We start from the raw sequence: 17,681 nt of genomic DNA, 5'->3' as shown, positions 1-17,681 counted from the left end.
TGGTTCCTTTGCTTAATTTCTCCTTTTTTCTGTTGGGTCTTTGACTGCAGGTTTAGCTCTGCACGGGAACTGGCAAATTTTGGTGCTGAGCTCCAATCTCAATCGACTGTGCTTTGACCAAAATTCTTGACTTAAGAGAGGCCAAACAGCCTCGCCTGTTCAATACAGACTTTATCAACTGTCTTCCACGTGCACAATTGTAGCTTTTGCCTCTTCACCTGACTGCACCTCAATACCCTCTTCCTGGACAAGGAGATTTAGATCGGTCTCCTCTCTTTGACTTCCTCGTACCGAAAGAATACCCGTCCGTCTCCATTAACAGAGCTGCATTAACCCTCTTACCCCCTCTCCATGATATCTCTCTGGACTAACAGATGAGGTCAAAATCTGATACTTGTTTGAATTTTCGTTTCCTTTTCGTTAACAATTGTGAGACACGAAACAGCTTGACCATGAGATCTCCTCATGGAGTCGAACTACCTGAAGGATAAGACGTCACACATATCCATTTTCATGGCATCGTCACATCACCCATTGTATCGGTTGTGATTCAACTCTTAATAGGAATACAGTAGAAATGGTGTTGGTATCTGTCTTTAGATCAGCTTGCATATATCTTGTCACTGAAAAAGGAATGTTCAGAAGTGAGATTAGTGGCATTATTCTGACATGGATTTCATATGGTTACTTGTTTTGCAGTTGACTCAGATTGAAGGTCAATTAATCATCACTGGGCACTCCCTGGGAGGATCCGTTGCTTCTCTCTTCACCTTACGCCTGCTCGATGGCAATTTATTAAAACCCAAAATGCCGCCCCTTTTGTATCACCTTTGGTTCACCCCCTCATAGGCGACTTTGGCCTCCAACACCCATATGGAATTCTTTCTTCCTGCATGTAGTGTCTAACCAAGACCCAGTCCCCGGACTCTTCCTCCCATCCGGCGGATCTCCGCCCACATCCTCCCATTCACAAACTACCGGTTACAAGCCCTTTGGGACATATCTCTTGTGCTCTGAACTTGGTTGTGCTTGTTTTGACAACCCTGATTTAATTTTGGGATTGCTTGAAGTCATATCATCAGAGGTTGCCGGAGGATTGCAGGATGTTGATTATGGGAAGATTTTAAGAAACCTCAAGGAGAGGGCAATCTGCAAGGGACTGCCGCAGGTGGGTGAACGGTTTGCAGATCCATTTTCAGCTGGGATCATCATGGAACTTGAGACAATTGGATTTAATCAAACAAAGGTAAACAGCTTTCTCCCATCTAATGATGTTATGAAACATGGTTTACACTTCACCAAATACTGCAATAACTGCCCTATTCAGATTTATCTTCTTGTCCTTTGGGATCTTCCATAACTCGTCTCATTTTTAAAATTCATGGCAGCTGCTGCAGCATAACATTGATATCAACGCTATGATAAGAACAATGGAACAGGAAACCAGAATCCTAATCCTGAAAAATAAAGCTTCCGATGCCAAGAAACTGAATGACATAAAAAGAGACATGGCCCAGCTAGAATGGTATAAGAAGAAATCGGAAATGGGTTACTACGATTGCTTCAAAAACCAGGGGTCTAAAAGGGACATCAACGTTGAACAGTTTAGGGGAAACCTCACAATGTACTGGCAAGACATGGTTGCACAAGTACAGAGGAAGCCCCAGAAGGAAGGAGCAACATTGCGAACCCGTTGGCTCCATTCAGGGACAGTTTATAGGAGAATGGTTGAACCACTGGACATTGCTGCCTTCTATAGAGAGGGTGGAACAGACTACATAAACAGTGGAAGATCTCCTCATTATAAGCTGTTGCAGCAATGGTATGAGGAAGATGCGAAATCCCGCTCTAGAGATGAGCCTGATTCCAAGAAGCAAAAGGTGTCTGGTATCCTAACTGAGGATTCTTTGTTTTGGGCACATGTGGAGGAGGCCATCTTGTCATGCGAATTGCTCAAGAGTGAAAACTGTACTCTTGAGCAGGGAAAATCATCATGGGATAATCTGGTTAAGTTCGAGGAGTATGTAATGGAACAGATTAACAACTATGCAGCGTCCCCTGAGATTTCTTGCGGGAAAGCAGCTTCATGAAATGGTGGGGACTGTATGAGGGCTACATAGATACTTGCAGTAATTCCCATGGGTCGCCATTGATCAACTACATGAAGAAACGTAGCTATATGAAGTATGGTTAGAGGGGCAATCCAGTTTGTGTGTTGTGTGTTGTGTTTGTTGTTTTGTGAGCGTTCAATGAATAAAACTAGAAAGAGTGTGACCTTTTTCCCTTTTTCTTGGTTGCTGCCCATATTCTCAGCACTATTTTCTTCCTTCTTTTCCTCAGTTTTTTTTTTTTTTAAGAAATGAATATTATGATGTTGCTGGGATGCACTTTCATTGTTGTTCTATTAAATTGTGTTTTATTTATATCCTAAACAAATAAATGTAAACAAGAAAATCAAATAAGACTTCAAAGAGTCTTTTCCTTCAAAAAAAAAAAAGGGGGAGGGGGGGATGAAAAACATGTTTGTCTAGATTCAACTCCACCAAAACTTGCAACAACTTCCCTTGAAAAATTCCTTTTAAGCTCTGAATGACATAAAACTAGATATGTTCCAGCTAGAATGGTACAAGAAAGAAATCAACAGATGAGCACAATGGGTTATTATGACAGCTTCAGAAACGTGGGGTGTAAAAGAGACATTAAAACGGAACCGATGGGAAGACATGGTAGAAACGTAGTGAGGAAGCCTCACCAGGAAGGGGCAGCTTTGCAAACCCTCTGGATCTGTACAGGAACGAATTATAGAAAGATGGTTGAACCACTTGACATTGCTGCCTACAACAGAGAGGGTGGAAGAAACTGCATAACCAATGGAGGATCTAAACATTACACGCTATTGGAGCAATGATGCAATGAAGAGGAGAAGGGGGCTTTGTCTTCTCATGCAAATTGCTCTCAGAGCTCAGAACCTACTCCTGAAGGGAAAGAATCATCATGGAGTGATCTGGTTAAGTTTGAGGATTTATTTGTATAATTGAACTGATTGGAAGCTATGCAGTCCCGGCCCCGCCCGAGCAGCTTCATGAAACGGTGGAAAGAGTTGGAAGAAGTCATAGATACTTGCTATAGGAGCTTCATGAAGTATGCAGAGGTGTGGCATAGATACTTGCAGTCTCTGAATTTCCCAAATCCAATTTCAGATTGTGTATTTAGATTCGTGGAACTTGTTTTCGGGCTTTTTGTTAGGTACAATTGAGATGGGCTGAACCGAAAGGCCCGCCAGGATGAACAATATAATGGGCCTGAATTTTAAACCAGTGGATGGGCTTTGTACTGGATTCAGCTATCTGAGCCCAATGAGTATTGAATGTGTTTTTGTATAAAATTAAATTTTTAACATTGAAATATTAGGACTTACTTAAAAACACATTTGGTAACTTTTTTTTTTTGGTTAATAATGGACTTTAAGAAAAAATTAAAAATACATTATTTTTTAGAATAAATTTGAGGCATGTTTAGGTATTTTTTTGTGGTAAAGAGTTTTGAGAAACAATGGGAAATATACAGAATACTTTAAAAAATTTTGCATAAATAAGATACTTACACGAGGCTTTCATGAAAAATAAATTGATAAAAACAATTTTTATATTTGAATTTCAAAACATAAAACAACTCAGAACTGTTTTTAAAAACTGTTCTTAAAAATAGTTTTCTATTAACTCACATTCAAGGATGCTTTTATCTTTTATTTTTCTATGTTTCATCCTTGCATAAATGGAGTACAAAGACATAAGTTAATCTAATTAACAAATATAGATAATCATCCGATAAATGAGTAAATTAGGTGGTGATCTCTTTATATATGCAAGTAATGGAATGAATGTGATAAAAAATAAAATAAAAAAGTAAGGGGAGAAATGTTGTAAATAAAGTGTTTTTATTGTAGTTCAACGACCTATCCACTTCCACACCTTGACATATTTCACAATTTTAAAAGTTTTCTTAAGCATGATTCTCCTTATTATTCTTTAACTCCGGATTTCTTAAGTTTCAATAGACTTTTACAATCATTAAGATGGTGTTTGTTTTTTCATTTAATTCTAAATATAAATTAAAACTCAATAATATTTAATAATATCAAGTATTAGGTTGTTTTTTTTATAACATTTTATTTCTATATAATATTAAAAAGTAAAGAAAAATCAATATGTTTTTTTTTTCATTTAAAAAAAGTCAAATATTTTGACTTTTTTTAAGCTAAAAAATTATAATAAAAAATAAAAAAATAAAAAATAAAAAAAAAACAAACAAACAAACAACTAGAAGTGTCAAAACAGATTGTTTTCAATAAAAATTTAAAAAAATAAACACCTTCTAAATAAAATTCCTTAATCACTCGTACAATAGCTCCTTTAAGCACAAAATGTATTGAAGTGCTCACAATAAAAAGATAAACAAGCTTGGATTCAATATAATTTTGGGTTATCTAATTAAAAAGGTCATTGAAAACCCAATTTTAGAAATATAACCCTTCATCATTTTTTTATCTCGTGTTAACAAAAATGCTCTTATTATTTTCTTATAAAAATAATCATTTTTTTTAAAACACACTATAAATACTCCAAATAGTCAAGGGCTTTTATGTAAAAAAAAATGAATTACTCTTCAAATAAAAATATTTGAGGGAATAAATTGACAAATATGAGGTATTTCATCCCTTTTAACTAATTATTTCTATAATTTTAAGAGTTTAAGAAGGCTAGACAAAGACTAATTATTAGGCACATTTTGTAAAAACACTAGTTATTAGACACATTTTTCGCTCAATCAAGCAATCACACAGTTGACTAGACACTGATTATTGGATTTTTTTATATATATAATAAGTGGAAGACAAGAATACAATCAACTACTTTGGTCAATTAAGCAATCATTCACTTGACTATAAACTAGTCTTTAGACAATTTTTTTTTTATAATAATTGGAAGACATGAATACAATTGATTACTTTGGTCAATTAATCAATTATTCAGGAAATTTAGAAAAATATTGGATAAAAGATATATATAACAGATTATTTCAAATTGAAACTTAAGATCATAAATCTTACTTTTAATGTTGAAAAATCATGTAAAACACAAGTTTTTATCTTTGAAGTAATCAATTTCATTTTTCACAAAAAATCATTAATAATGCATGAATGAATTCTTTTAAAAAAATCTTATCAAAAATGTGATTATTTTTCATTCCCAAATACTTAGGTTCTAAAGGTCAATTTTAAAGCATACTTATCCTTACTATGCCTTACAAGAAAATCTATTCTATACATATGATCTTGTAAAAAAGTGTAAATAAAAAAATATAAAAGAAAAAAAACCTCTCTTGTTTTTCTCTTTTGACTGGATATCATTATCATACTTAAAATTAAATATTTAATCAAAATATTATTTTACTATCACCAAAATTTAGATTTAACCAAACTTTAGGCTAGTATGTTGATACGACAAGTTAATTTTCTATCTTAGAGTTTTAAAAACTTTTGAAATTAAACATTTTCTTACACATTTATTTTTAAAGTTTTTAGCATAAAATTTAAAATTGAAGCTTTTAAGGAAAACCTCATAATATAATATACCGGAAAGACATGGTTAAACAAATAGAGAGGAAGCCTCAAAAGGAAGGGGCAATGGTTGAACCACTTGACATTGTTGCCTACTACTAAGAGGGTGTAAGAAACAACATAACCAATGGAACATATGCACATTAAACATTGTACAATTATTATAAATATCTTATACATTATGTGTGAAAATACCAAAATAAAATAAAATAAAATTATATTCAACATTTACATTTGTATACAAACAATATTTTCGACAATTTGATATAAAAAACAAATAAAAAAATGAAGAAAAACATATAAATAAAAACTTATTCAATTAGTATAAATATCTTGTATATTTAATACAAATACCTTATACTTTGTGAAATTGTAAAAATATAGTATTTGATATTTATACATGTGGGTAAGTAATTTTTCTAATGGTTTGATTTAAAAAACAAATAATGAGAATCAAGAAAAACATGCAAATAAATTAGTGTGAATGATAAAGGGTGTTTTTTACCATAAATTTTTGTGGACTTAGCATCAATTATGCATCTATAGATGTTAACCCAATTAGCATAATGTGAAAACCCTTACACACAATATATAAACCCTATACTTGAATTAGGAAGGACAAAAAAAAAAATAGTTAGAGCATTTGGTACCATCAATGATGGCTTCACCTAAAGAAAGGTTAATAAACATTATGTTCTCAATGGAAGAGCAACCCTGGTAGGACATATGGAGTAAATTGATGCTCTTCTTTTGACAACGAAGTAGCTAAGTCACGAAAGCAGGTTTTGCTAACAACATTAAATGCAAGAATTCCCCAATATACTCTAATTCATATTCAATTCATAGACTCTCAACTAACTACTCTCAATAACGAGCAAACCCAAGTCAATACATAAGATTGATTATTTGTAGACCCCTGTTGTGGTGAGGGCCCGGGGGAGAGCTGCTACTTCCTTTTTTTCTATTTTCATTATTTTTTTTTGAAGTGTGGGAGACCCCTTTCGGTATGAAACCAACCACGTGGACACAGCAAGGGGCAGGGGCGACCATGCTGGTGGTTGAAGACGCCATGCTTGCTGACCGGTGAGGAAGAGGGCAAGGAGGTATCCGGATGAGGGTAGGCGGGAGAAAAAGGAGAGAAACAGAGTAAGCTACAGGGGGTATTCCTTAGAGGCAAACTAGAGGAGTTTCCTTCCGGGAGGAGGCTAAGAACAGAGGAGCGTAAAGTTACTGAGAGGACCAGGAAACTAGAGAGGTGGAGGTTTTGGGAGATCCAACTGTTTTTGCTTGAGGGAGCATTCAGGTAAGGTCATCGCGTATCTTTTGCTTTATTTTGACCACCACCGGTTTTCTCTTTCTCCTCTGGTTGTTCAGGGTTCCGTTTGTGTGCTTAGTTATGAATAATAGGAGTTATACCTAAGTTGTGTCTATTTCTGGCTTGTTTATATGCTCATCGATCGCTTCATTCACTGCTCTTTTGAATATTTGTTTGAATCTGGTGAAGCTCTGTTTTCGTGGTGATTTATGTGAAGATATTTGTTACCATCTTCTTGTTTGAATTTGCTAAGCCTTTTTCCCCACCAGTCCAAGCTCATTGAGGGAGCATCAGATCTGGCTCTTTCTTGGTTTTTATATTGCGTGTTTACTTCTTTTTTTTTATTATTCTCTCTCGTCCTAGATGTTGTTCTTTCTTGTTACTCTTACTTGATGCACTCGATCTGGAATTGTGCTCGGATACATCCATGAACCAGGACGAGTGGCAATCGTTTCCTAATCTGGTACACTGACATATGAAAGCGCTCTTCCAAGTTATTGCAGTTGGTCTGGGGGTAATCTATTCGTATATGAATTGGTGAGAATATTAGGTGTTTTGTTGCTGCATGGGAACCTTATCAACAGTTGTCGATGCATGCCGGTTCTTGAAAGTCATCACAGTTTTATATCGGTATAAATCCCACGTGTTTGGAGCATGCCTTTGCCTTACTACAGCTCCAACGTCTTGCACTATCCATCCATCTAAACCCATTCCTTACTCATGTCCATGTCATACCCACGTTCAAGCTCACTACCTTCCTTCACACCCATTGCCAGAAAGCCCATATTATAACACCCATCACCCCACATTCTATACCACACGAGCTCACCACCCTCATGCATTCGTTTCTCACTCATGCAATGCAAAGATCATGCACCCATGGCTGCCATTCATACCCACTCCATAGCTATCATCTATCCTTGGTTCAGTACCCATTCACCACCTTCCATACACTTCATCTACCACATTTTCTCTCTTTAGCCACCACACCCATTTCTTACTCATTTATTCCTTATCCATACCACGTACATGAAATCCCATGCATAGGGTCATCTACCGTTCATCTTTCATACCTATACACCCGTTTCTCTCTCTAAACTTATTCACACCCATCTCCTACACCTAGCAGCCACAAACCACCCATTTTCCATCTCAACCCATTCGGTTGTTTTGTGATTGATGGACCTTATGGTGACATGGGTCTCATGACTCTTAAAAAATAGGTTTTCGTTGAAGAAGCTTCATGTCGTTCTATGGTATTTAGAGGACACCCCAGTCCACATGCAAGTATTTGCTGAAGCCTTTTTGTTTCCCACTGATGGCATTGTTTAAACAAATTGGTGGATAAAAATCAAAGACATGAGTTTTTTATTATTTTTTTTTATTTTTCATTAGTGGCATGGTTCCAGCAGGCTTCAAGGTGGTTTATTATTATTTTTTCTCTTTTCTCCCACGTGCCATCTTCTTAATTCCACTTTACATGTTAAAATTTTCATTTTTTTTTAAAGTCCTGTTATCAAATAATTCTTTTAAAATCCCAACGTTTCAAATTCATTCATTTATTTATTTATTTTATCTATTTTATTCATTTATTATTTATTTATTTAGTTATTATTTCATATATACACACACGTATCCTTTCCAAAATAATCTCGTAAAATGTGATTTTTAAATTTATTTTACGAAACTTCAAATCTAACATTCAATTTTCCAAAACTCCATATTTTAAATTTAATTTTTCAAAATTCAATTCTCAAAATAATTTTCTAGAACTCTAACTTTAAATTTAATTTTCCCAAAATTCAAATTTTCAGTTCCAATATTCCAAAATTTTCATTATTCACGTTCATTCGTTTAAACATTATTTTTGTTAGTATTATTATTATTCTATATTTATTTATTTATTTCTTTTAAAAATTTCAATCATTAAAGTTTAATTATTCAAAAATCTGACTTGCGAATTTAATTTTCAATCTAAAAAATTTCATTATTCACGTTCATTCGTTTAAACATTATTTTTGTTATTATTATTATTATTATTTCATATTTATTTATTTATTTCTTTTAAAAATTCAAATCATTAAAGTTCAATTCTTGAAAAATCTGACTGCCGAATTTAATTTTTAATCTCAAAGATTCCCACTATTCACGTTCATTCATTTAAATATTATTCTCATTATTATTATTATTATTCCATTCATTTATTTTACAAATTTCAATAATTAAAGTTCAATTTTTCAAAATTCCGTTTTCCGAATTTAATTTTCAATCTCAAAGATTCCACTATCCACGTTCATTCGTTTAAATATTATTCTCATTATTATTATTATTATTATTATTATTCCATTCATTTAGTTTACAAATTCCAATAATTAAAGTTCAATTTTTCAAAATTCCGTTTTCCAAATTTAATTTTCAATCTCAAAAATTCCACTATTCACATTCAGCTATTTAATTATTATTTTCGTTATTATTATTATCTCGTTCATTTATTTATTCACTTATTCATATATTTAAAAATCTCATCTCCAAATAATTTCTTAAAATCTCAATCTCTAAATTCAATCTTCCATCTCTAAAATTCAATTTTTCGCAATTATTTACCTAATCTTTATTATTTCATCATTATTATTATTCCATTCATTTATTTATTCACTTATTTGTTTATTAAAATTACGTCTTTAAATAATTCTTCAAAATTCCAGTTCCCAAATTTAGTTATCTGAAATTCCAATTCCTTTCAAATTTAATTTCTAAAATTCTTATTCTTATATTTAATCTCTAAAACTCCAATTTTCAAATAAATTTTAAAAATCCAGTTTTCCCTCAAACAGTTTTAATTTCTATTTGGTGACGCATGTGATATGTTTTGTGCTCTTTATTATACACTGACCCCATTTTTATGATAATGCATTGCTCATTCATGGCCCAGGTACGCATCCTTTCCCATTCTGGTCATTCTCTATGCATGTTTTGATTCTCATGTGTGCATGGTCGATTTTAGAGGGGTGTTACGGTCTTTACCGTACCTTCCTGATAAGTAATCTAACCCCCGAGCCCGATCCAGTTTTTCACAGACGACCTTTTTCAAAATAAGGAGTCACACTTAGGGTTTTCTTTCTTATTTTGTTTACCCTCTTAAAAATAAAACAAAAATAAGTGGCGACTCCAAGTCATTTTCTAATAAATAAAATCATTTTTAAACAAAAATCGAGCTTATCATCGAGTGGAAAACGCATGAGCCGAAATGCAGGGTCCACAAAATGGCGACTCCACTGGGGAGTCTCAAGAGGATCCACATTATTACTTATGATAATTGAAACCCTAATTAAATAAATAAAGACATAAATATATATATATATATATATATATATATATATATATATATATATATAATAGAGATAATTGTGTTTTGGACCCAGGTGGACCAAAAATTAAGGTTTGGTTCATAGAACTTACATAATTGATGGAAATGATATAAGTTATCAAAAGACCAAAATACTCATTGACCTTTCACGTGAGCTTTTTTGGTCTTTATTGCACCACTATTCATGCAACCAAAATAATTCTATTTTAACTAATTGAATTTTTCATTGTTTTTTAAAACTTTTTTTTATATAAATAATTGAAAATCAGCATTATTTTCTATTTTAAATTATAAATAAAGAAAAATTACTTTCAAAAACTATTTTAAAAAATACTTTCTAAAAAAATTGTAATATGATTTATATTTTTATATTTTCTTTTAGAAAAAATATTTAATTAAAAAATAAAAAATATTTTTAAAAATAAAAATTGAAAACCTTATTTAGTACTATTTTTTTGTATGAAAATAATAAAAATAATTAAATTTCATTCATTGATTATCCATTAAATTTTATATGAAAAAATTTTATAAGAGTAAAAAGATTCAATATCTTTTAAAAAAATAAAACAAAAAGTTAAAAATGAGTAATACTTAATTGGAAATAGAAAAGGGAAAAAAATACAAAAAAAAAATTTAAATTTACACTCACTATGTACCTATGTAGGGATTAAGGTAGTTTAGGGATTAATGAAGGATAATATCCTTTAACTTAATTTTCACACTTTATTTGGGTCTTGAGCTTAAATGTGCATAATATATGGATCTTTGGTCAATTTTTGGGCCCGGCCCAAAACACAATTCTCCCTAAAAAAAATATTTATTAAAATAAATACACTAATAAAAACCATTTAGAGAGCTTCATAACTTAGTGTTGAAGCTATTGTAAGAAAAAAGTATTATATAATATACAGTTTAGGTTCAAAGTTTAAATTTAAGTCTTAAGACAAATTCACATTCAAAACTAGGTTTTTAAGTTTGAAAAATAGATCTCTTAAACCAATTAACGGGTAAAAAAAAATTACAAACAAAATTTCTCTAGCTGGTTTCTTCATTTTGAAAACTAACGGAAACATATATCAATATTTGATACGAAAATTCGTAACCTTAGAAACAAAGAACAAAGAGAGTGTGAAGAGACTATACCATGAGAGATTTTCCGAAAGGTTGGTAAAACAAGCTTATTTGCTCGTAGACCATCGTAGTCTTCGTCATACCGTGTGAGGACCGGGGAAGCATCTTTGCTCGTAGACCGGCTTTTGTGGTCTTTTTTTTAACAATTACAAGTTGTCAGGATTCCCTTCATCCTCCCCAATAATATTGTTTTTGGTCTTGTTCTGGTTGCATCTCCGTGGAAGGAAGGAAGGAAGATGACTCAAGTTCCTTTGTAAGTATCAATGTCTCTGATTCATTTTTTGGTTCCTAGAATCGAATCCTCGCCTTGTTCTTGCTTAATTTCTCCTTTTTCTGTTGGGTCTTTGACTGCAGGTTTAGCTCTGCACGGGAACTGGCAAATTTGGTGCTGAGCTCCAATCTAATCGACTGTGCTTTGACCAAAATTCTTGAACTTAAGAGAGGCCAAACAGCCTCGCCTGTTCAATACAGACTTTATCAACTGTCTTCCACGTGCACAATTGTAGCTTTTGCCTCTTCACCTGACTGCACTCAATACCCTCTTCCTGGACAAGGAGATTTAGATCGGTCTCCTCTCTTTGACTTCCTCCGTACCGAAGAATACCCGTCCGTCTCCATTAACAGAGCTGCATTAACCCTCTTTACCCCTCTCCATGATCATCTCTCTGGACTAACAGATGAGGTCAAAATCTGATACTTGTTTGAATTTTCGTTTCCTTTTCGTTAACAATTGTGAGACACGAAACAGCTTGACCATGAGATCTCCCTCATGGAGTCGAACTACCTGAAGGATAAGACGTCACACATATCCATTTTCATGGCATCGTCACATCACCCATTGATCGGTTGTGATTCAACTCTTAATAGGAATACAGTAGAACTGGTGTTGGTATCTGTCTTTAGATCAGCTTGCATATATCTTGTCACTGAAAAAGGAATGTTCAGAAGTGAGATTAGTGGCATTATTCTGACATGGATTTCATATGGTTACTTGTTTTGCAGTTGACTCAGATTGAAGGTCAATTAATCATCACTGGGCACTCCCTGGGAGGATCCGTTGCTTCTCTCTTCACCTTACGCCTGCTCGATGGCAATTTATTAAAACCCAAATGCCGCCCCTTTTGTATCACCTTTGGTTCACCCCTCATAGGCGACTTTGGCCTCCAACACTCCATATGGAATTCTTTCTTCCTGCATGTAGTGTCTAACCAAGACCCAGTCCCCGGACTCTTCCTCCCATCCGGCGGATCTCCGCCCACATCCTCCCATTCACAAACTACCGGTTACAAGCCCTTTGGGACATATCTCTTGTGCTCTGAACTTGGTTGTGCTTGTTTTGACAACCCTGATTTAATTTTGGGATTGCTTGAAGTCATATCATCAGAGGTTGCCGGAGGATTGCAGGATGTTGATTATGGGAAGATTTTAAGAAACCTCAAGGAGAGGGCAATCTGCAAGGGACTGCCGCAGGTGGGTGAACGGTTTGCAGATCCATTTTCAGCTGGGATCATCATGGAACTTGAGACAATTGGATTTAATCAAACAAAGGTAAACAGCTTTCTCCCATCTAATGATGTTATGAAACATGGTTTACACTTCACCAAATACTGCAATAACTGCCCTATTCAGATTTATCTTCTTGTCCTTTGGGATCTTCCATAACTCGTCTCATTTTTAAAATTCATGGCAGCTGCTGCAGCATAACATTGATATCAACGCTATGATAAGAACAATGGAACAGGAAACCAGAATCCTAATCCTGAAAAATAAAGCTTCCGATGCCAAGAAACTGAATGACATAAAAAGAGACATGGCCCAGCTAGAATGGTATAAGAAGAAATCGGAAATGGGTTACTACGATTGCTTCAAAAACCAGGGGTCTAAAAGGGACATCAACGTTGAACAGTTTAGGGGAAACCTCACAATGTACTGGCAAGACATGGTTGCACAAGTACAGAGGAAGCCCCAGAAGGAAGGAGCAACATTGCGAACCCGTTGGCTCCATTCAGGGACAGTTTATAGGAGAATGGTTGAACCACTGGACATTGCTGCCTTCTATAGAGAGGGTGGAACAGACTACATAAACAGTGGAAGATCTCCTCATTATAAGCTGTTGCAGCAATGGTATGAGGAAGATGCGAAATCCCGCTCTAGAGATGAGCCTGATTCCAAGAAGCAAAAGGTGTCTGGTATCCTAACTGAGGATTCTTTGTTTTGGGCACATGTGGAGGAGGCCATCTTGTCATGCGAATTGCTCAAGAGTGAAAACTGTACTCTTGAGCAGGGAAAATCATCATGGGATAATCTGGTTAAGTTCGAGGAGTATGTAATGGAACAGATTAACAACTATGCAGCGTCCCCTGAGATTTTCTTGCGGGAAAGCAGCTTCATGAAATGGTGGGGACTGTATGAGGGCTACATAGATACTTGCAGTAATTCCCATGGGTCGCCATTGATCAACTACATGAAGAAACGTAGCTATATGAAGTATGGTTAGAGGGGCAATCCAGTTTGTGTGTTGTGTGTTGTGTTTGTTGTTTTGTGAGCGTTCAATGAATAAAACTAGAAAGAGTGTGACCTTTTTCCCTTTTTCTTGGTTGCTGCCCATATTCTCAGCACTATTTTCTTCCTTCTTTTCCTCAGTTTTTTTTTTTTTTAAGAAATGAATATTATGATGTTGCTGGGATGCACTTTCATTGTTGTTCTATTAAATTGTGTTTTATTTATATCCTAAACAAATAAATGTAAACAAGAAAATCAAATAAGACTTCAAAGAGTCTTTTCCTTCAAAAAAAAAAAAAGGGGAGGGGGGGATGAAAAACATGTTTGTCTAGATTCAACTCCACCAAAACTTGCAACAACTTCCCATTGAAAAATTCCTTTTAAGCTTCTGACTGACATAAATCTAGATATGTTGCAGCTAGAACGGTACAAGAAAGAAATCAAAAGATGAGCACAATGGGTTATTATGACAGCTTCAGAAACCTGGGGTGTAAAAGAGACATTAAAATGGAACCGATGGGAAGACATGGTAGAGCAAGTAGAGAGGAAGCCTCACCAGGAAGGGGCAGCTTTGCAAACCCTCTGGCTCTGTACAGGAACGAATTATAGAAAGATGGTTGAACCGCTTGACATTGCTGCCTACCAGAGAGAGGGTGGAAGAAACTACATAACCAATGGAGGATCTAAACATTGCACGCTATTGGAGCAATGATGCAATGAAGAGGAAAAGGGGGCTTTGTCTTCTCATGCAAATTGCTCTCAGAGCTCAGAACCTACTCCTGAAGGGAAAGAATCATCATGGAGTGATCTGGTTAAGTTTGAGGATTTATTTATATAATTGAACTGATTGGAAGCTATGCAGTGTCGACCCCCGCCCGAGCAGTTTCATGAAACGGTGGAAAGAGTTGGAAGAAGTCATAGACACTTGCTATAGGAGCTTCATGAAGTATGGAGAGGTGTGGCATAGATACTTGCAGTCTCTGAATTTCCCAAATCCAATTTCAGATTGTGTATTTAGATTCGTGGAACTTGTTTTCTTGCTTTTTGTTAGGTACAATTGGGATGGGCTGAACTGAAAGGCCCGCCAGGATGAACAATATAATGGGCCTGAATTTTAAACCAGTGGATGGGCTTTGTACTGGATTCAGCTGTCTGAGCCCAATGAGTATTGAATGTGTTTCTGTATAAAATTAAATTTTTAACATTGAAATATAAGGACTTACTTAAAAACACATTGGTAACTTTTTTTTTTTTTGGTTAATAATAGATTTTAAAAAAAAAATTAAAAATATATAATTTTTTAGAATAAATTTGAGGCATGTTTAGGTATTTTTTGTGGTAAAGAGTTTTGAGAAGCAATGGGAAATATACAAAATACTTTAAAAACTTTTGCATAATTAAGATACTTATACGAGACTTTCGTGAAAAATAAATCGATAAAAACTATTTTCATATTTGAATTTTTAAACATAAAACAACTCAGAACTGTTTTTAAAAATTGTTCTTAAAAATAGTTTTCTATTAAGTCACATTCAAGGAAGCGTTTTCATATATGCAAGTAATGGAATGAATGTGATGAAAAATAAAAAAAGTAAGGGGAAAGATGTTGTAAATAAAGCTTTTTTATCATGGTTCAACGACCTATCCACTTCCACACCTTGATGTATTTCACAATTTTAAAAGTTTTCTTAATCATGATTCTCCTTATTATTCTTTATGTCAAGATTTCTTAAGTTTCAATAGACTTTTTCAATCACTAAGGTGATGTTTGTTTTTTCACTTAATTCTAAATATAACTTAAAACTAAATAATACTTAATAGTATCAAGTATTAGGTTGTTTGTTTTTATAACATTTTATTTCTATATAATATTAAAAAGTAAAAAAAAAAAAAAAAAAATCAACATGCTATTTATTCAAAGTAAAAAAAATATTTTGAATTTGTTTATTTAGCTAAAAATTTATAACAAATCCTAAAAAGATAAAAATAAATAATAAATAAAACAAACAAACAAACAAGTTAAAGTCTAAAAACAAATTGTTTTCAATAAAAAATTAAAAAAACAAGCACCTTTTAAATAAGATTCCTTAACCACTCGTACAATAGCTCCTTTAAGCACAAGATGTAATTAATGAATACAACTCTGGTGAAATAACTGAAGTGCTCACAATGAGAAAATAAACAAGTTTGGATTCAAGATAATTTTTTGTTATCTAATTAAAAGGGTCATTGAAAACCCAAATTTGAAAATATAACCCTTTATCATTTTTTTTTACCTCATTTTAACAAAAATACTCTTATCATTTTCTTATAAAAATAATCATTTCTTTTAAAACATACTATAAATACTTCAAATAATCAAAGACATTTATGTAAAAAATGAATTACTTTTCAAATAAAAATATTGGAGGGAATAAATTCACAAATATAGGGGGTATTTCATCCCTTTTAACTAATTATTTCTATAATTTTAAGAGTTTCAGAAGACAAGACAAGTAAATAAATGAAGTTTTCAAGTTATTGTCTCATAAATAAAGTCCAATAATCACATTTGTATCGTTTTGTACAAAGACTAATTATTAGGCATATTTTGTAAAAACACTAATTATTAGACACATTTTTCGCTCAATCAAACAATCACACAGTTGACTAAAAATTAGTTGTTGGACATTTTTTTTTATAATCATTGGAAGACGGGAATACAATCGACTACTTTGGTCAATTAAGCAATCATACAGTTGACTATAAACTAGTCATTCGACTTTTTTTTTTTTAAATCATTGGAAGACAGGAATACAATTGATCACTTTGGTCAATTAATCAATTATTTAAGAAACTTAGAAAAATATTGGATAAACGACATATAGTGGATTATTTCAAATTGAAACTTAAGATCGGAAATCTTGCTTTTAAATCATGTAAAACACAAGTTTTTATCTTCAAAGTAATCAATCTCATTTTTCACAAAAAAAATCATTAATAATATATGAATGAATTCTTTTAAAAAATCTTTTCAAAAATGTGATTATTTTTCATTCCCAAATACTTAGGTTCTAAAGGTCAATTTAAAGCATACTTGTCCCTACTATGCCTTATAAGAGAATATATTCTATACATATGATAATGTAAAAAAGTTTAAAAAATAAATAAATAAAACCTCTCTTGTTTTCCTCTTTTGACTATATATCATCGTTTTCATACTTAAAATTAAATATTCAATCAAAATGTTATTTTATTATCATCAAAATTTAGATTTAACCAAACTTTAGGCTAGTACGTTGATACGACAAGTTAATTTTCTATCTTAAAGTTTTAAAAACTTTAAAATTAAATATTTTCTCACGCATTTATTTCTAAAGTTTTTAGCATAAAATTTAAAATAAAAAAATACATTATTTTCAAATTCATTTTGAAATTTTTTATTTTAAAAATAAAAAATTTAATAATAATAAAAAAAAAGGCAGTTTGTTTCCCTCTTTTTACCCTACATTTTAAGTAATTTGAGGTTAGAGGAAAGCTATGAAAGAAAGAAAATAAAAATCAAAAAGAAAATGAAAGAATGAAAAATATAGCAAAAAAATTAAAAGAAAAAATCTACAAGCTAATATTTTTTTTCTTATTTGAGATAATATTTTATATTTAGCTTTACTACAAGCTAAAGTCACCAAAACCATGATCACAAAAGGGTAATATTGATATAATAAAAGATTATAAATAAAATAAAATAAATAAAAAAAGGTTTTATA

The 17,681-nt window shown here is 32.8% G+C and overlaps 2 protein-coding genes across 2 annotated transcripts; both read left to right on the top strand.

The window, feature by feature from the left end:
- Positions 1–875: 875 nt before the first annotated feature.
- On the top strand, positions 876–2,383 carry LOC117914037 (senescence-associated carboxylesterase 101-like). The gene is made up of 2 exons (XM_034829194.1): positions 876–1,246; positions 1,389–2,383. The coding sequence occupies exons 1-2, from the start codon at positions 1,211–1,213 to the stop codon at positions 2,088–2,090; spliced, it is 738 nt and encodes a 245-aa protein (XP_034685085.1). The 5' UTR covers positions 876–1,210; the 3' UTR covers positions 2,091–2,383.
- Positions 2,384–11,560: 9,177 nt separating this feature from the next.
- Positions 11,561–14,119, top strand: LOC117913826 (senescence-associated carboxylesterase 101-like). The gene is made up of 4 exons (XM_034828878.1): positions 11,561–11,686; positions 11,788–12,115; positions 12,436–12,981; positions 13,124–14,119. Exons 1-4 carry the CDS (start codon positions 11,670–11,672, stop codon positions 13,928–13,930), a joined length of 1,698 nt encoding a protein of 565 aa, XP_034684769.1. The 5' UTR covers positions 11,561–11,669; the 3' UTR covers positions 13,931–14,119.
- Positions 14,120–17,681: the final 3,562 nt, after the last annotated feature.

This window comes from Vitis riparia, chromosome 5, assembly GCF_004353265.1.
Source record: "Vitis riparia cultivar Riparia Gloire de Montpellier isolate 1030 chromosome 5, EGFV_Vit.rip_1.0, whole genome shotgun sequence".
Taxonomy (NCBI): domain Eukaryota; kingdom Viridiplantae; phylum Streptophyta; class Magnoliopsida; order Vitales; family Vitaceae; genus Vitis; species Vitis riparia.
The sequence above is the reverse complement of the archived record's forward strand: the minus strand, read 5'-3'. Positions and strand labels throughout refer to the sequence as shown.